General features: G+C 42.2%; 2 protein-coding genes and 1 long non-coding RNA gene across 10 annotated transcripts; all 3 read right to left on the bottom strand.

Moving 5' to 3' along the window:
- Window positions 1–291: 291 nt before the first annotated feature.
- LOC112562654 lies at window positions 292–4,106 on the bottom strand. The gene is made up of 2 exons (XM_025236034.1): window positions 3,797–4,106; window positions 292–1,319 (listed from the first exon to the last, which is right to left on the bottom strand). Exons 1-2 carry the CDS (start codon window positions 3,933–3,935, stop codon window positions 682–684), a joined length of 777 nt encoding a protein of 258 aa, XP_025091819.1. The 5' UTR covers window positions 3,936–4,106; the 3' UTR covers window positions 292–681.
- Window positions 4,107–7,621: 3,515 nt separating this feature from the next.
- Window positions 7,622–12,540, bottom strand: LOC112563218. The gene is made up of 3 exons (XR_003098985.1): window positions 12,088–12,540; window positions 9,945–10,028; window positions 7,622–9,235 (listed from the first exon to the last, which is right to left on the bottom strand). It is a non-coding gene; the product is annotated as an uncharacterized LOC112563218 (long non-coding RNA).
- Window positions 12,541–13,935: 1,395 nt separating this feature from the next.
- LOC112561426 (galactoside 2-alpha-L-fucosyltransferase 1-like) lies at window positions 13,936–18,986 on the bottom strand. Of its 8 annotated transcripts, none has more exons than XM_025233918.1 (4): window positions 18,394–18,970; window positions 16,473–17,127; window positions 16,064–16,370; window positions 13,937–15,537 (listed from the first exon to the last, which is right to left on the bottom strand). In XM_025233918.1, exons 3-4 carry the CDS (start codon window positions 16,143–16,145, stop codon window positions 14,447–14,449), a joined length of 1,173 nt encoding a protein of 390 aa, XP_025089703.1. In that variant the 5' UTR covers window positions 16,146–16,370; window positions 16,473–17,127; window positions 18,394–18,970; the 3' UTR covers window positions 13,937–14,446. The 8 variants fall into 8 exon arrangements, with proteins under 8 accessions (XP_025089707.1, XP_025089703.1, XP_025089704.1 ...); XM_025233919.1 differs by having other exon boundaries at window positions 17,021–17,127; XM_025233920.1 differs by having other exon boundaries at window positions 17,021–17,115.
- Window positions 18,987–20,105: the final 1,119 nt, after the last annotated feature.

Genomic DNA, 20,105 nt, shown 5'->3' with positions numbered 1-20,105 from the left:
CAACATGTGTGACGACACTCATCAGCCACTGCCAACGGACACTTGCTCGCTGGCTGATCGAAGCTGGCTATAACCACAACAGACATACTCTGCTGCTGTTTGATGTCCTTTGGGCCCGAGGGTAGTCATAAATTAGGAAGGGATGCACACGTTTCCCGTTTTTTAACTTGCTAACCCTTTCTACTGGTTATGTTTTGCAAAATATTATATGAGGATATCATCAAGTCCATGGAGACGAGAACATTATTCTAGGTAGGAAAAGATAAACAAAAAAAGAAAAAAAAAACAAGGTGCTGTGAGAGCAACTAGAGAGGAACCCATCCGGGGTAGACGTAATCGTCAGGGTTTGTGAAGTGACCTCCGATGTGCGTGCCTGGCACGATGAAGTCCTTCATGTACACGGTAATCCCTTCGTTCAGGTAACCTATCCACCACGAATAGCTGCCAAACGTTGTTATCACGTGGTCCATGGAGACCAGCACAGACATGTCCACTGCCGGCGAGTGTACATCCAGATACTCCACTTGAGCACCGGGTGGTGTGTTTTCTCGGCACCATCTTGTGTTCTCGCTCGCAATCACAAAAGTGCAGTTAGCAAAAAGTCTTTGAAAATATGTAAAGGAGGAGTTCAGAAACCCCGGCGATGCCATCGGATACCCGCGTCTCTTTTGTCCTTCCGCCTCAAAGTCGCTTCTCCTGATGTGAACGCCGATGAGTATGGTCCTTCTTGTGCCTGTCCCTGATCTTCTCGACGATGGTTGCCGCTTTCTTCACCACGTTCTGGTTGAAGACCAACGCTCGTTTGACCTGCGCTCGGAACTTATCGAAATATTTCCACGACTGAAGGTAGGTTCCAAGGGAGAAGTCTATTTTGGGATCCAGCTCGGCGAAGGAATATTTGAACCTGTAACAGTTGTCTTCATGGATGACTTGCGCTTTGCTACACCTTTTCTCCAACTCAGCCTGATTGGACCACTTGAGGGAGTGTTCTAGAAGCCTTTCCAGCTGGAAGTCGCCGACGAATACGGGAGTCCTGTTCATCGTCCATGCTAGACCCAGAATGCTGGCCACCTGAAACATTTGGTTACCCAGTCGGCCATCGAAGCTGTGGCAGAGCAGACGTGAAGAAGGAGGTGGAGGCATAGTGGTGGTCGGCGTAGGGGTGGACATTGTCAGGGAAACGTTGAGTTCTGGCTGGATCTGCGGGTTGGACGTGGCTGCCGGTTGATATACGGCACTGATTTGAAAAGAATCTTTCCAGACCACCATAACCATCATAAGGATGGCCAAGCAGACCATGACCCCATAAACCAGAGATCCTGCAAAGTGGACAAAATGAAGTGATAGCGAAAGAAAACGAGTAAATTGATGCGTTAGGACAATGCAAAGTTCGTGTGTGTGTGTGTATGTGTGTGAGTGAGGGAGTGCAAAAGAGCGTGTGCGCATGCATGGATGTAGATTGTGTACGGGGGAGATTGCATGAGCTCATGTGCGTGAAGAAATCTTGACTACTTATTAACCCTGTTTTTCTCTACTTACAACAAATTCTAAAGACTTGGGTTAAGAAACTATTCCATCCATAACCCTAAAAGGCCTTGGGAATTATTTGCGAAGGACTTTTTCAAATAAAAAAAGGGACTCCCCACGATAGCTGTTTGTTGTGATTTTTTTTTATGTTCAACTGTTCATGTTCAATTTTTTCTAAAATTATAATTTAAATTAATGAGTTGACCTAAACTGACATTTAAATCGATGCTTCCAATAGCCAGAAAGAGTTGTAATAAACTTAATGACCTAACTAATCAATCCAAGTTATAAACAGATTCTGGTTGGTAGCGATAATGTAAAGATATTCTCGAAGTTTATTTCAAAGTTTGTAATTTGCACCTGTAGTTAGTAAGTCCTTGGAAATCTCGTTCCAACGAGCGAATAACGTGAGACGTCAGCATGTGTTGGTAGGTGAGGCCTACAGTGTCGGTAAGTAGACTTGTTAATGGCCTGTAAATTTCAGCCTCCATAACCGTTAATTAATTATCCGCTATCGAAGTACGTGATTCACACCTTTAACGAGCTGGTATGTGTCCCTCAAGGGAAGAATATAAAGTATCAGTCTACTAAAAAAAAAAGTTATATTTATCATTATTTATCAATCATCATATCACAGTCTATGAACATTTGGAAGTAAACTGTCCTTTTCACTTAGAACAGCAATATTCATGGGGTCATGAATACGTTGCCCTTACAATACAAAAGGCATATTTGAAAAGCAACAGTTTTTTTTAATGACGGCGATCCATCAAGCCAGAGGAGTGGATTTTATCGAGAATAAATGTGCACAAAATATGCACATTATAACTTTGCACAAATTAAATCCTATGAATATTCAGGGGCCCGAAGATTAGCATTGGGGAAGGGACGAACAAAAGAAAGAAAATACACATCTAGACACGAAGAAGCTCAGTAGTGCTTCAGATGCAGACTTTAGGGGACATTGGATTAGACCACAGGGTTGCACTCCCAACTGGAGCGAAACAGTCGTCAACAAACTAATGAGTAATGATTTCCAAACTTGGTCAAGAAACTGTCTTCTCTTGATAGAAAAACAATTATTGGTAACAATATTTCATTTTGATGACCACAGTCAACAACGTGTACTCTACTGGAGTTCGTAGGTCTGTCCATCAATGGCAAACAAGGAAGACTGTGTATCCAGGCGCGTCAGAAGTCACGTGCACATTGGCTGACTGCTGACGAATCCCATCTAACCGAGAATTGAATCTTATTCAAAATTTAGTTAAAACACTTGTTAAAGGTGCCTTACAAGTGTTACGATTCTAGTTAATGTGAGAACAAAACTGAGGGTTAACCCTGTGTCCAGGGCTCAGAAGGATTGTTACCACTGTGGTAACATCTGGTCAAGATGTCGTGGGCTGGTGTCTGTAGGTTCGGCATTTTTAAGCCACGGTGTCGTAAAGGGAGAACTTTAATATCTATTTTCACAGCTTCTTCGTTCCCTTAATAAATCATCCACTCACTCGCTGACAGGTAGACAGGGAATAAACTTTCAGAAACTTGAACTAAGCCAGCATCAAACCGGCTCACTGCTGCTTCCAGCATGCTCCCCCGCAAGCTTAGTTTTCTTTGAACAAATGTTAAGGAAAAAAGAATCTTGATCTATAGAATGGAATTTGAGAAAGGCAAAGGGAATCTGCACATTTATTTGTACTTTCAAGTAACTAAATATTATCTTTAAAAAAAATAAGTGCTTGCAAGAAAGTGATGTCGCTGTTCGTGATGTTATTCTCCAATATGCTCGCACTTTTCAGACAGGTGATGGGCAGACGACACTATGTGGCAGACAACATAAGGGATAGCCATCGGAAAAAAACCAGAGTGCTACCTAGTTGATCTATTGTTTCCACAAGTTTCAAATTGTGAAACGGTTTTTTCGCAGTTCTGCGCCATTCAGTCTTTTTCTGCATTTCTTTAAATTTTTATTCAGATATCTAACTTCAAGTGTTGAGACCTTTAGACTTCTAGACTTAACCATTTCGTAGATACTATTTACTTTAATATTTCTTGTCCTTTATTCAACAAGTCCAATATTATCTTTGACTTTGTTAATTGTTCAAAACTCAAGAAATGAAATTAATTGCTCTAAACATGTGCTTAGGATGCAATTAAAGAAAGATATTTTGCTCACAATTATATAATGCGCTACAGATACACACAGAAATAGACAAAATACAGAAAGTTAATTTTTGTAAACAAATAAAAGCTGTAAGCTTAGACTCACGAATATAAATGTCGCTTTGCATAACCGAGCTCCTTCCTTGACATTCGCAGAATGAGGCATCTCTTTGGTGTGAAGAGGACAAAACCATGAAAAAAACTTTCTTAAGAAATAAACTACCAAAAAAAAAATCGTTACACATATTTTTATTGTGTCACGTGCTGCTGCTGTCGATCTCTCGCCGATAAACTCTCTCAAGCACACCTGAACTCAGTACACTCAGCGGGCACTCGGTTCCCCGCGAGGAGCAACAACCTCAGATCCTCAGTGGACAAAAAGACATCTACTTGTTGGCAATACAAAGAAAATTATTTAACAGAAGCGAATTCAAAGAAAGATAAGGAAACGTGTACTTGGACCTGGTATCACTCTTAGTTACCCCATGTGGTTAATCATTCCAACGGAGGCACAACAAACAAAGATGTTTTATCTGATGTACAATCTGACGCCCTCCACTACACGCTCCCATGTCTCTCAACTGGCCAATCGCTGCCCGGGTCACAGGCCACGGAGCAGTCTGTACAAAAGCAATCTTTAGGATTGTATATAAAGATTCTAAACCGAAGTACGATCCAGTAGCTCAAACAGTCAGCAACATTGAAAAACATGAAAATAATAAAATAAATAATGTTAATAGGACCTGATTCCTTTTCTCGGCGGTATTGTATGGATGTCGGACTTATGTTTGTTTGTGCGTGATGCCACATAAACCTTACAACATACTGTTGAACATACATAACCAGAACAAGTAATATAAGCTTTTTCTATATGTCTCGCATCCTCCTTAGGAGGTTTACATGTAAAAAGTGTAGATGTGCATGTGTGTTGAAAGTTTGCCCTTTATGTTGTACATATAAATATGTACTTATGTTTGTATATGTCGTTGGGTTTGTGAGCAGAAAAACCTGTTTCTGTCTTGACCTTCCTGGGACAGACAGTAAAGTTTGATTTTATTTGATTTTCATTTTGTTGTTGTGTCTTTATGGTTTCTGGCATGTCGGGCCTGTCAAAGCGTTGGAGACTCTAAACTATTTGTTACAACCTTTAAAAACAGAGATTACAGGATTGTTATCAGTAAGAAAGCCATCCTACTATATCTTCCCTTCCATTAAACGATATCAATCATATATGCTATCTCGTAACTACTCACCTGCTAATTAGCCTCACCTATGTTTTCTGTCAGAGAAGTACCAGACGTTTCTGGGGCGAAAGCGGGACACGCGACGATGATGGTGTCGTCACCGTCAAAGAACGCCGAAAAAGTGATTTTTAAAGACAACCGGGACATTTGATGGACTTGCCAGAAAGCCAGAAAGTGGGACATTGGTCGTCCCACCCGATGAGCAGGCTGGACACGAGGTCAAAAGCGGGACGTCTGGTCACCTTACCCTAACATGTAACTCCTGATGTTTGTAACAGCTTACTATATCGAGTTCTTTGCCCTGATGATGTGAAATTTGTTGGAATTTCGTAAACGTTTGAGAGCTGGGCGTGCATGTGAGAGACAGAGATCCAGTCAGTTGACGAAGGGGTGGATGAATGTAGAAAAGTCGTGAATCCGCACACACAGGAGCGTGACAGGGCGAAGAAGAAACGGGAAAAAAAGATAAAGATGTAGAACAGCAATGACGATAACAAGGACAAGAACGAGAATAATATCGAAGACATATCTAACAATATGTTCAGTGTTTACCATTTCAGCTGACAATAAAAACAACTGCTTAGATACGTGTGTCAACAATCTCAACATATTTATCATGTTTACCCTGGAAACAGCAACATCGTCTTTTGTTTTACTGAAGTCTAAGCTATTCTCTTTTATCTATTTTCAATTTTATCCCAGTAAGTTCTCAAGCCACTAACTACCACAAATTTAAAAATAAAAATACTAACATTAAAAAATCAACCTATATCAATATTTTAACAGCCATTCACTGTCTTATAAAATGAAATTATGGACAGTACAGTATTTGGCGATGATTATTTAAAATAATAGAAAATGTAAATGTAAATGTATTGAATAGCCACTGGTCTGGATGGTCTGAGTATGTCGTGTTATGTAAAGGTATCGTTGTTGCATCATTTCTGTTTCTAACTGTATGTAATCTTTGTGAAGTATAAAAATGTCATCGTAGATTCTTTCTCCGATTAATATCGACTTCTCATTTTAAGATGTGTTGTGAATCAGTTATCCGCCATCTGCTGCAACAAGCTCGTTTTTGATTTCTACTCTTTCTCAAGCGTGCACTCTTGTAATTATTTTTGTTGTGTTTTAACAGGAGTAAGGGTCCATGGAGTTTGACAGTATACTGCTCAAAACAATAAAAGACCAGCTGTATTGTCAAAGCATTTCTTTATGCATTCAATGAAACAGTCAATTTCATTGAACCAAAACATTTTAACAAGAATCGAACTGACATAACCCATGTTTTCATAATTCAGGAAAGTGGTATCACAGATGCAGAAAGTCAGTATCGTGTGTGTCCACCTGAATGAAGGAAGGCACCGTTGTCTCCTGCACTGAACCAATGTTCTCGGAATCATTTGAGGAATTGCCTGGCTCTCGTGCTAAAGAAACTGGAACAGCTGATCGAGATCAACTACTCGGGTAGTAGTGAATGAATGAATAAAGAAATGCTTTGATTTAACATTATTGTCTGTGGTTTTTATTAAACTGAACGATGATTGACAATTGTTTATTTCCATTGTTTTGAGCACTATACTATCACAATCCATGGAGTCTACCTCCCGCAAAGCACAATAAAAATAATGCAAAGAGTTGGGACAGACTCGAAAGCAAAATAGAGCTTGCTGCACTAGATGGCATACCCGACTCACAGCATATCTTAAATCAGATTAAGTAGATATTAATCAGAGATAAAATCTCTTAGAACAGTAGAGATGTAGGAGATTCGGAAGAGTCCCCTGAGCACTTTAAAAGTTTCGATCCGTCGGTAAGACTGTGTAAGCAAGAAGGTCCACGTGTCAAACAGCATGCTGAGGACAACGAGGGACATGTATAGCCTCACTTTGGTGTTAAAGCTGATACTTCGCTTGTCACATCTTTGTGAGACAACCCATCCTGAGATAAATGTCTGCCGCATAACTACTGTCTTTGGGGATGATCGCACTCAGATATTTAAATCTCTGAACCTCCTCCATTTATACTGATCTCCACGGGGTCCGGTAGTCTTCCACATGAACTTGCCCTCGTCATACTGATTTTTATCCCGTAACCGCTCGCTCGGTTAAAGCTGGTGACTCGCTGTTCTACCCGCCATTAGATCGCTGTCATCGGCAATGTGTAGGTTACTTACCAGCCTCCCTTGGTGAACACGATAAGCCCTGTGTGTGTGTGTGTGTTGTTTGTTTGTTTGTTTGTTTGTTTGTTTGTTTGTTTGTTTGTTTGTTTGTTTGTTTGTTTGGGGGAGGTCGTGTGCGTGTGTGACAAGAAAAAAAAAAGAAAGAGAGAAATGGAGAGCATGAGATCCTATCATACACAAAAAACCAAAAAAAGGGGGATAATCGTTGTTTTCTAGATGGGAGGAAACTCTTGCTCAGATTAGCTGAAGGCTTTTATCCTGGGGTTCTCTTCCCTGGACCGTGAATTCCTTTCTAGTGCGAGTCCTCGACACACTGCTGCGTGGGGGTGGCTCATCAAAGACGACAGTAAGACCAGTGCTGAACAGTTGCTGACGACAGAACATCATGAGCCACGACACGTCTGCTTCACTCAGGTTGTCACAGCAATGTAACAGACTCTGAACTTCCTGTGTCTCCATAGCAAACCGTACTTAAGTGATACTTAAATATAATAAAGTAAATGTATTGTCTCTTAAGTAGTTTATAATAATTAAAGAGATTATCAATCCAAATGAGATATAAATGCTTATTTCTTCAATTGGAAATATACATCCGTTTCCCATGTACGTCACAAAATTTAAACTGTTGCATTAAGCGAACTTTGTATCATCGAAGAAAAGAGTTAAAGGTTGTAGCTGTGCAGACTAATAATGATAAATGAAAGATTACAGCCAGTGGACAGTGAGGTACGTACAGACACATTGAACAACATAAATTATTACCTCGTTCTTAACCTCCAGTAACTGTTTATTATTAACTGATCCCTTCTTACATTTACTTATTTGTTTCTCTTCATATTTTGATATGTACTTATTGCTTGCTTTTTATTTCCTCGGCGTTAACAACTGTAACCGACATTGAATTTACTGATAAGTGTGCTTGGTCATTTCCACAAACATTAAAATTGGAAACTCTATGTCCATGAGGTAAAAATAATTATGTAGGTTAAGAAATTGTGAGGACATTCTATTGTATGGCATGGACGACTACATCAACATGCGTGTTTTCACAGGTTTTTGGAGAGAGAAAGAGGGAAATAAAATTTCAATCGGGGTAAGTCTTGACTCACGAAGACTAAACACAGTTACACAGGGACCCATCCAGGGTAGATGTAATCGTCAGGGTTTGTGAACATGTTTCCGATGTGCGTGCCTGGCACGATGAAGTCCTTCATGTACACGGTAATCCCTTCGTTCAGGTAACCTATCCACCACGAATAGCTGCCAAACGTTGTTATCACGTGGTCCATGGAGACCAGCACAGACATGTCCACTGCCGGCGAGTGTACATCCAGATACTCCACTTGAGCACCCGGCGGTGTGTTTTCTCGGCACCATCTTGTATTCTCGCTCGCAATCACAAAAGTGCAGTTAGCAAAAAGTCTTTGAAAATATGTAAAGGAGGCTTTCAGAAACCCCGGCGATGCCATCGGATACCCGCGTCTCTTTTGTCCTTCCGCCTCAAAGTCGCCTCTCCTGATGTGAACGCCGATGAGTATGGCCTTCTTGTGCCTGTCCCTGATCTTCTCGACGATGGTTCGCCGCTTTCTTCACCACGTTCTGGTTGAAGGACCAACGCTTGTTTGACCTGCGCTCGAACTTGTCGAAATATTTCCACGACTGAAGGTAGATTCTGAGATTGAAGTCCTGAGTGGGATCGAGCTGGCAAAGGCGGGTTCGAAGGTGTAGCAGTTGCGTTCGTTAAGGGTATGCGCACGGTGACACCTGTCCTCCAACTCGGCCTGATTGGGCAACTTGAACGAGCGCTCTAGAAACCTGCTCATCCGGAGCTCTCCAACGAATACCGGAGTCCTGTTCATCGCCCACGCTAGACCCAGGATGCTGGCCACCTGAAACATTTCGTTTCCCATTCGGCCCTCCAACCTGTGGCAAAGCAGACGTGAAGAATGAGGCGATGCCACAGTCGAAGACCGGGAAACATTGTAGTCCTGCTGGCCCTGTTGCTTGACCCCAAAGTCTTTCGGCAGGACGACTTTCTCCACCTTCCACGAAAATTTCCAGGTCATCGTAACGACTATAAGGAAAGCGAAAGATAACACGATCCTGTATCCCAGAAAGCCTGCAACATCGAAAAAAAAATGTCAGAATATTAAAAATAAAGAAAACCCAAAAAAAAGAAAATAATACATGTTCATGGGATCTGATTCAAGCTTGGATGTGCTTCGGTGGTACAATTGATGGGCGGGTATGTTCGGTATATCTATGTATGTGAGTGTTTATGTGAATTTCTTAGCAATTGGCAGACGAGGAGGCGACTTCAAATCAAATCAAACTTTATTGTCTGAGCGAGAAGTCCAAGAAGAAAATTTTCTTTTTCCTCCAAACTCAACCACAAATGCAAACATAATATGAGCATATATATATATACAACATAATGGGAAGACATACATCCCAAGACACTCAACACACACACACACCTACACCTTCTCACACATACATGTCAGCCTCCTAAGGAGGATGTCAGGTACTGTGACAGCCCTACTATTTCTTGTGTTTTTTATTTAGGATGGTGAAGGCTACTGGCACGAAGGACCTCTGGGAGGCATCTTTTGCTCACGTGGCACCTGCCTGAGGGCAACAGCTGAAATTTGGTCTGAAATGATTTTATGTGCCATCTTTCTGACTGCATGAACATACAAGTTAGAAAAGATGGCAGCTGTGTTGTAGCAATAATTTTATTTGTCTAGTGGCCCTGACGTTAAATGGAAGGATGCTCTCAACAACGGAACTGAATCTCCAACCAAAAGAAGTTGTAAAGTTCAACTCACGCCAGAAAATGTTGTGTCGTAGACTCATTTTCCTTTATTGTACCCGGGTGTCAGCCAAGTGCCCCTTGGGTGGCAGGTAACGGCCTGAGGAAGAAACACTTTTAGAGCAACACACTACTGGACTATACTGACTTCTACTGTACATGCTGCAACGACAACAAGGTGTGTGTACGTGCACGTGACAATCAGACTATTTCTATACAATCACAAACTAACCTGCAAGAGCTCGAGTGGTGAAGGTCACGTGAGAAAAAAAAAAGGAAAAACTCGCAGGGTGTTGTATAGGGGTGGGAGTAGGAGTGCTGTTAAAGACTGATAGTGATAGGAGGGGTCTTCTGGGGTTAGCGTGGGGTCTGTAGAGACCTCCCTTTGCCTGACACTCCCTTCATCTGTGCGTGCTAGCCATTCGTTAGAAAAATATGTACCTGGAGCTCAATAACAATGTTTTTTACAGAAATGATAAGGTCCAAAAAGTTCTGAATAAAAATGCAACAGGTAATATATGTATTAATTTATGTAATCATTTTTAGTGAGGATTAGAACGTTTTCTTTGATTTGGGAACTTTCACTTCTCTGTGCGCGCGCGCGTGCGGTCAATTTAAACCACGACAGTCCACGGTATTATTATACAAGGCTAAGTTATATCATTTAAATACTCATCTGAGAAAATATTGCTGTCATTATTTTCCTATTTGTAAACAGATGGGCAGCAGATGTACGTACAAAGGATCGACCAGAAAGATTTGTCACTGACAGCGACATAGTTTGGCTGGAATATAATATTAATGCTAAAAACCAAAAGTAAGATTTGTACTTCTAGTCATTCTTTCAAGAATATTTAGTACAAGAAAAAAAAGGAAAAAAATCACAATCATGCATCTATGAAAACATGGAAAAAAACAAGAAAAAAAAGGGAGAAAAGATTAAAATAATGTAAACACCCTTAATTGAAATGTACTAAAAATGAGTAAAATACGTTTTCCTCTGTCGTCTACGACAATGGCAAGTGGGTGAAAAGTCGATTACAAACAATAAAACTGGACTTAAATAGACAAAGTGAGTAATTTTAAAAAGGAGAAAGATTGAAGACATGTAATGGCACCTCAGCCCCGCCCAGTGCAAGCCCGCTACTCAGGACAGATTGTCATCGCCAGGTAATACCTCCGGGTGTCTTCTGATGCTGAACTAATCGCCTCCTTCATCCACTCCCGCGACACGAAACCGGAAGCTGTGAGTTGTGACAGGCACTTGCAGGGGAATCCACCGGCAAAAGCCACACAGGGTCCACTAGAAAAATACTTTTCTTTTCCTTACATTGCTCGTGCCTTCCGCATCACGACCGTTTGCGTTTCGGTTTGCGTTCAAATGTCGCTCAGTCTCACGACACTGCGCCTTGTGTCTGTGGGTAATCTTCTTTGTGAACATACCCAGAACACGCGAACTTACACAAAGATGGAATTCTAGATAAATAAACACTTCCGATCCATAAGCGTAAGGACGTTCAACCATCTCAGTGACATTCAAGACAGAAGTTGTGTCACGTGTCATGTCAGCAAGAGGTCAATGTTGTGTTGACGTGGACTGGTGTCAGTCTGTTGTTTTCATTTTACTCTACATCCATGTCCATCACTGCACCTCCGTGTGTTAGGGTCATGTCATGTCACTGCCACAAAGCAGTACTGAAGGGCTTGGTGAGTACATATGTCACGTACACAGCAGTGATGACGGTCCCAGAGCATCACTACGTTCCAGCGACGTACACAACGTGACTATATTACGTCTCATCCCACAACGTGACTGTGTTTACAGCGGGACAGGATTACGTCCTCATCCTCAACATGACCACGTCTGTGTACAGTGAGATATTCGGACTTACCATACGACAGAAGCATGGTTTTACGTTTACCACGTGACCGATTACGACTACGTCTACAACGTGACTAGATTATGTCGCGGAGTAGATAGTAAAGAGAGAAAGTCAGATGACCACAAGCAGGAACCAATTAATTATGACGTGGTGCACAGTCACTGGATTAGCTGGACGTTACTTCCTGTCAACATGTTGATAACAACAATATAAGTAACACAACTGACAGCTGAGCGACTGAGCATCCAGCATAAACGTGACAGACAACTGACTTACCCGGGTTACAGTCACGAGGAGGATTTAGTTCCAGCAAAAGTCGGCAGCAATGAAGGTGGTCACAAACTGAATGTCAACGGCCATGGCACCGAGTAAGTTTGTTCGGCGAAGAAGATGAACGTCCACTACGCACCAGACACTGTGTGGAGTGACAGAACAGCAGAATAAAGGAAAACAAAAGGAATTGCCAAAGATGTTGCCTGGATACTCGTGTGACTGTTGCACTTCGTCTTCGACTGATGATGGGTATCATCATTGTTCAACCAAACAAGTCAACGTTGTAAGGTCTGGATGAAAGTAATTTACTTCCCTCTGTTACTTGTGTTGCCGGAAGAAACAATAACTTCCCAAATCCAAAAATAATGAATAATTATAATCAGCCGGACATCCGTAGCCGCCCTGCTTCTCTCTATCTCTAAATACTGTAATGATGTCACGTGCTGACCTACCGGCTATGTCTTTCTGCAAAGCAAGGATGGCGGGACGCCGGTTACTTTTGTGACTTTTGTCACACCGTTTGTACTTGTATTATTATCACATGACTAAGTTTCTAAGAACAAATCAGTCGACAGCATGGACCTGCTCCTTCTTCTACCTTTGTACCTTTGTGTACCAGATTACTAGATGTTTGCAGTATATTGACAGGATTATTGGTGAGTAGCACTGTATTGACAGCTCAGAGAATATGTTTGTGATTCTCTAGGCCGGACTTTTACATGTTTATTTGTCAACAGAATATGAATGTAGTACACGTGAATATCTGTCTATATCCAAAGACTACTGCCTGTAGAGCATCAGTTTTACTTGGCTATTCAGGTAATAACCATCACAATATGTTTCAACTTTAAGCTTAAATTGCAAATTTAATAATAATATTTCTTTGCGAAAAAAAACAATATAAAAACAAATATTTATTTCACTTAATATTTTAGTTAAAGAGTTCTGGATTAGTCCTTGTAAGCTTAGTGAACAATGCACGAGCAGTTCCTGTCTTTTAAAAATCAAACATCTGACTCACGATTATTGACGACTGTCAAGGCTGCAGTTTGTATTTTTTTTAATTTTAATTTAATTTTTTTTTTTTTTGATTCCGCTTAAATAAGTCTGTGACTATGTGTATGTTGTTAGAGGAGAGAGAATGTCTATGTTTTGTTTTGAAAAAAGTCAGAAAATTAAGTATCACTCAATAAATGAGGAATGACAGAATATCTGATCAGTGAAAAAGAAGAAAGCGGGTAGCAACAGGAAAAAAATAGACTCGTAAGGAATGAACCTTTATTTCATTTTAATGTCACTTTTAAAAACAGAAATCCTTGACTACCATAGGCGGATGCAAAGGGATAAAAACAAAACAAAACAATGTTGAATGCTGTTTATTTACAAGTGTTATTCATTTTCATCAATTGAGGACAATATTTAAGTAAAACCAAGCTTCAAAATTTTTTGTTTTGTTTTTTAATTATTATGATTCGAGTTTCATTTTCGTGTGTTCATCCTTCTGTCTGGAGTGTTCACACCGTGTGTCTGGTGTACATTCCAGGTGCATTTTGAAGGTAGACGCTGGTTGACTGTTATTACAAGAGTGTGTCAAAACATTTGATGTTGTGTTGTCCAGAGTCCTCCACTCGTCACACTAATAGCCAATCGTTTTGCTGTTATTCAAAAAACACACAAGTCCCGAGTGTTTAGTGACACTTGACCTGACACAGACTCACCTTTCTCCTGTCATATCCACTTGGGAAAGTCGTTATTACTGGGCAGACTGGCAGTCTCCTACAGGAGACATACAGGAGACATCAAACACAGCTCACTGCGTTGCTTTTCTTCTATTACTAAAGATAAAACTCCGAGGTTTTTTCAATAAACAAGATTTTTATTCGCACAAGAGTGCATAATTATATATATGGACATTGAAACAAACGTATCTCTATACAAAGATATTATAAATAATTTTGTGTAACACAAGGAGAATAAGCGGATTGAAAAAACCACGACCGAATAAAATATCAAAGAACAGCAGCCATAAGTAGGATCCTTGCCTGAGTATCTTGTTGACAACGCGAGTATCACGTCAATAAAACAGAGAATGTGAAATGAGGATGTTGAAAATGTTTATGTCGAACGTCAGGTAGATATGATATAGATAAACTGATATTTTAAATGTAAACATTGATGATCATTGTTTATAAATGTAGTAGACAAACCATTTATAAATTGTTTTAGAGAAACATTATGAAAAGGATATGATATTGCATTCTTCGTATTGCGGTTTAGAATAACAAAAAAAAAAAAAAAAAAAAGGAAAGAAATGTCCCTTAAACGCCAGATCAGTGATCAGATCTCGCTCCCAAAACGCACACTATAAAGGAATCCATCCCGGGTACACATAGTCCTCACCATTCAAATTGAAAAGTTTACCGAGTTGAGTACCAGGCTTAATAAAATCTTTCATGTACACTGTAGTACCCGGATTAAGATAGCCTGCCCACCAGGAAAAGCTGCCGAAAGTTATGATGACGTGATCAGTGAGACTTAGTACGCAAAGGTCAACTTCCGGCTGGTGCACGTCAAGAAAGACAACCCGAGCACCGGCGGGCATGTTGGCCTGGCACCAGTTGACGTTCTCACTGGCCACCACGAACACACTGTCCGCATGGCGAGTCTGGAAATACGACACTGATCTGTTTAAATAGTCTGGTCCTGCCATGGGATACCCCACGCGCATGTGTATTGGCTTCTCGAAGTCGCCCCTTCTAACGTGCAGACCAATCAGCGTCGAGTTACTATACTGAGCTCGGATCGCGTCGACGATGCCTTGAGCTTCCGCGCGAACGGATTGGCTGAACGTCAAAGCTTCGCGGATCCTCGTTTGAAACTGGTCGAAGTAGCGCCACGACTGCAGGTAGCTGCCCAGGCGGTAGTCGACACACGGGTCCAGCTTCAGCAGATCTGCGTCGAACTTGTAGCAGGATTTCTCGAAGACGGTTTTGGCCGCGGAGCATCTTTTCTCGAGGTCCGGGTGGCCATCGAGGCGCATGGGCGGCGTCTGCAGGACCTGGTCCATCTCTGGCTTGCCGGAAAACACTGCCGTGCGGTTGAGGGCCCAGGACACCCCCAGGAGACTGGCGTACTGAAAGAGGCAGTTGCCCAGACGCTCCTCGAAGTGATGGCAGATGAGGCGGTCGGTGCAGATAGGTGCAGGTCCAGCAGAGGTCGTGGATGAGTTGTCGAAGGATGATGTCACGGTTGTCCCTGATCCTTGCGATATTTGCTGGTCTGAGGCAAGGTGGGACAGGCTGGACATGTGAGGCACCGGCGGCGCGTCCTCAATCGTACCTTCAGGCAGGTGAGATTCGTCCAGGTGAGAAATGTCCGAGGTAGGTCTGTCCACGGTGAAGGCCACGTACCAGAGCGCCGCCAGGGAGAAGGTGCTGTAGACAGCCAGCCCTGCTGAAAGTCAGAGGAGATAAATGCGTTTGTGTAAAATTTGTATTCCTACAAAATTATTGCATGTGACGAAAGCGTAGAAGTTGAGGTAGAAGAAGAAGTTGATTTCAGAAACACGCGGGAAAATAATCCATCTGCAAGATTATGACCCCGATGATGAAGGAAACTGTAAACATTGCTCACTTACGTGGCGCAGTGAGCCTCCCCCCCCCCTTCTCCCGCACAGTCGATCCAGATGTGAACAAATACCTGATTCTGTAGGTGTGGGAATCCGCTAACAACCCCGCTCCCTCAAAAAAAAAAAAAAAAATACTAGCCCCGAAGAAAGCATAGTCTCTCACACCCCACCGTACTCTCCAACGACTAAAGATCAGGAGGTGAATCTACACCTACCTTGGAAGTCACGAAATAGCACTAACTCACCCTCGAACTCTCTTACAGTTTCAAACATACCCGGATCAATAGCCTCTGGAAATATTCATTATTTACAAGAATAACCAATGAAGCTGGGAGAAAGGTTCGCACTTACACACAACGAGTCTCCTCGGACATTTAGGACCTGCAAGTCTCGTGCGCGCCCGGCGGCTGCGAGATCTGGTGACAGTCGTCATCGCCGAGTCGAAGGGTCTACGGTGTCGGCATGCTTCACGACACAGTCCTGATCGGAACGCTGCACATTAATTAGGTCATGTAGCAACCGTTGTGACTGTCGACGACCACGTGATTTCCTGCCTTTGGTGCGAGACGGCTTCACGCCTCCCTAAACACTCGACGTCTCCACACCACCGGTCTCGTCGCCTCGTTCACTCGACTGTAGTCGAGCCTCGTGAGTTTTCCTGTGGACAGTAACAAGACTCAACAAACGAGTGTCCCACGTCATCATTGTATGGTAAATTCAAGATTTTGAAGAATAAATAGGTTGCACTCAAGTCCTCGACCTCTTTTCATCCACTTTTCCTCCTTTACTCCAGGAAATAAAAGCGTGATGAGAGCTCCCGATAGTCACTTCCGGTTTAGTGTCGCTACTAGTGTCGCATATGTTTCCTAGAGTTGATGTTGACGATCACATCTTCTTCTGCTGCTGTCCACGGTATTGTCACAAATGCAGTGCCACGAGCGATGACATAAACATCGTGTCGTATGTTCAGACAGAGAGTCGAGGGTAGCACTCGCTGCCGATGAAACTCGAGGCTCCTAGGGTCATTGTAGGCTCAACTGGGGTCATTGTAGCTGACGATAGCCTCGAGTCTACCATCGCTCGGTGGCTGCCTAGTGACGCACGGTGCTTATGTCTGCTGGTGGGCGTGCGTGCGGATGAAAGACAATACGTGTGTGTGTGTACTGCGTGTATGTTTTTTCCAATTGATTGTCACCACCCGGGTATTCTGTGGGGGGAGGCGGGGGGTAAGTTGCCGACAGCTGCGATCCGGTTGCCCATCGTGACGATCCAAACAGGATGCTGACCATTGTTCTCTTTAATGCTCACCCGCGCGCGGTGTCACGTGATCGAGGTACAGCATTGATGTCTCCACCTCAGTGAGCACAACCCTGACTGATCCGCTTTCTGGAGAGAGAAGTGACCTGGAACAGCAGCTAATAAGATATCAGATGAGATAATCAATGAAGGACAGGATTTTTGTGTAATGATAGCTGCTGTTTTAATTTTTTACATGTAGAGCACATGGCTGCATGCGACATTCAAACCAGTAAATGTAAATATTTTTTTTCTTTCTCTTTTTTCTAAAACTTGCTAACACACACACGCACACACCTCTATCTGTACCTCAGCTGATAACGGTTTTGTAGAGGTTTGTACAACGGAAGACAATATCCCAATCTTCCACAGTCAAGGCCGCTCTTGTAGCCTTGGGCCACTTACAGGACATGCTTATAAAGAAGTAAATTTACAAACTTTTTTCTCAAAACTTAATTCTTTGCTATGTTTGTTTGTTTGTATGTTTGGCTTAAACAGAGTTATCTTACTTAGAAACTTTACCTCTGTAAAGTGTGACTGTGAACTGTGTTTCTACAGAACTTTGTTGTCGAGTCGATCTCAGTCCTTAAAGTGTTTCTCATTAGAAATGTGTTGTGCGGGGTCCTAACAGTAAACAGGATCCGCCTTCAGACATGGCGCAGTGGGAGGGAGAGAAGACGTTACAAACGTTTACAGGTGTGTGTGAGAGAGTTTGGTTTGTATGCAAGCGTGTATCCCTCTGTTCGTGCTTGTGGCTAAGTTTTTGAATAAATTTGTTTGTTTTTTTGTTTGTTTGTTTGTTTGTTTGTTTGTTTGTTTGTGCTGGTGTGTGTGTGTAAAGGCACATGATGCTCATACAGAATGTTCAAATGCTGTTCAACATTGCCATCATGTTATTTACTCCTGCCGTTAGATTCTCAGTGAGTGGAGTGAAGTGGTCGTCTGTCAAGTGCCCTCGCCACAGTGGTATTAAGTAGACACAAAGGCTATTCATGTCCGACAGTTGTAGGCTGAGTATGAGTCGACACGTCATTGAATCCACTGACAGACACAATAATCTTGTTCCTACACAATGCCACCAAGAGACTATACTTTACCTGATTAGTCATGCATGCGTGTGGAGGTCTGGATGAGTTCCCGACACAGACGCAGCAGTCTTTCTCGTCTATACGTGCTTCTGTGGGCTTTCAACTTTACACACCCGAGTGAGCGGTTTCATGCTCGGTTTTATTTACATCGCAATACCCTAGTGGCTCCAGTTTCACCTGACCTCTTTCTGATGTGTGGACCAATCAGCGTCCAGCATTAAATTTCTCCTTAATTAGTCACCGACTTTGCGCGAGAGAACAGACACTGACCTTACTTTTGTCTTTCTATTTACTTACTTATTGATGTTCATTCATGTTCATTAAGGTCTTCCTGACGTCTGTCACATTAGTCTACACTTCGCAGGACGCTGGACAAGTCAACCACTTCGCGAGGACAGACAAAAACCATGGAGCCTGTAGTCAAGTTGGGACCTGATGGATCACGTGACTGGAGTCATCGATGACGTTTGAAAGGTTCCGCTGTTTGCTAGAGTTATCTTCCTTACTAAGAGGTAAATAAACCAAGATGGAGACGGCAACAATTAAGTGGCGCGAGCGATGACAGACCGTATTTCCAAACACTATAAACGCTTTAGAAAAATACTCAAGGGAAATTTTCGTCAATGAAGGGAACACGCAACATCTCGGTTCGAAATCCATGCCAGGATTTGAACTGATTCTAGCAAAGTCTGAAAATATACCTTGTGCTCACTGCCTTGTGTTATTTGTCTTGTTGACAGCTCTTCCCTCAACTACAAACTTTCACAAATAAAGTGACTTTAACTGTCTTCACGAGTGTCACGTGTCGCGTGCTGGCTCAGCCTGTTGCGTCAATAAAGTTTGACGTAATTTGTTTGGTGACGTTTTTTTTTTTTGTTTTTTTTTTTTTTGATCGGAGAGGACAGAGAGAGGAGGAGAACCATCATGGAGGAAGTTTAAACTGTGTGATGATTATCGTACCGTGGAGAAAAGTTTGACTGTGTGATTACCGTCGAAGAGACGGAGACTTGTTAGTGACACCGTTGAAGGAACGGTGGTGGCTGTTGCCGCTGAGGAACCTGAGCTTGGTGTCACGGGGCTTCTGTTGCGGGAACGGAACTGTCTGGAGTTGTGGGTGGGGTCGGTTGGCGTCCGGTTGGGAGGCGTTTGTGGTTTTTTTTTGGGGGGTTCATTTTTTTTTTTTTTTTGTTTTCATTAAATATATATTTGTAGCGTCGTTTCGTGTGCGTGTTGGTTTGTTCGGCGCTGGGAGCGGCTGGATTCGTCGCTACACGCGACAACGAGCAGTAAGTCCAGTCCACTGACCTGCAGTCTCCAGTACGTGCCACACTTGCTGGAGTGTCTGCACCAGCTGGGGAATCTGCAAACTGTGAACATATGGTTTGGTCAGCATGTGTTCATGTGTCAACATGCTCAGTATAGTCGTGTTCAGACATTGACACACAGTCTTTTTATTCTGAATACAGTTTTGATCCCTTTCCATAGCAGCCTGTGTAAACAGCCTCTCGAGTGGTTTGGACCAGTTTCACATCTGGCTTCCCAGTTGGGTTGTTGTGTCAAACAAGTCAGTTGTTTGCCTAAAAGGCAGAGAAAACTACAGGTAACTAATAGTTTTGAAATGCTGATAAAGCGGATAATCAGGAGCCTGTAAAACACATCACATTAAGCTTCTCTTTATCCCTCAGTTGTTAATGTCTTGTGTCAACTATAAAATATAGTTGTAATGCTGGCTTGACATGAGACAGATGTCATGAAACTTGATGTGTGATTAGTAATCCAACCTAGTCTGAAGGCGACTGGCAATGTTCAATAAGTCCAACATAACTATAATCATTAACTTTAATAGTGACAGCTGAGCATGACATAAAAGTCTATCACATGATTGAATCCCATCTGCACGTGTGCTCTGATAAACTGTATTAAAAATGTTTAAAAATCTATTTATCTTTTCTGTTTGCATAAATGATTGCATGATAAACCGGACTATATTATTTTACTATATTATTAAA

Source organism: Pomacea canaliculata, linkage group LG4 (genome assembly GCF_003073045.1).
Source record: "Pomacea canaliculata isolate SZHN2017 linkage group LG4, ASM307304v1, whole genome shotgun sequence".
NCBI lineage: Eukaryota > Metazoa > Mollusca > Gastropoda > Architaenioglossa > Ampullariidae > Pomacea > Pomacea canaliculata.
Note: the sequence above shows the minus strand (reverse complement) of the source record. Positions and strands in the feature narration are given on the sequence as shown.

Coding starts and splice junctions, on each gene's coding strand:
- LOC112562654 (XM_025236034.1), bottom strand. CDS start 3,935: ATGTGTAACGATTTTTTTTTTGGTAGTTTATTTCTTAAGAAAGTTTTT. Junction 1,320..3,796: donor GCAAAGCGACATTTATATTC/GTGAGTCTAAGC, acceptor TCCACTTTGCAG/GATCTCTGGTTTATGGGGTC.
- LOC112561426 (XM_025233918.1), bottom strand. CDS start 16,145: ATGACGACTGTCACCAGATCTCGCAGCCGCCGGGCGCGCACGAGACTT. Junction 15,538..16,063: donor TCCGAGGAGACTCGTTGTGT/GTAAGTGCGAAC, acceptor TCTGACTTTCAG/CAGGGCTGGCTGTCTACAGC.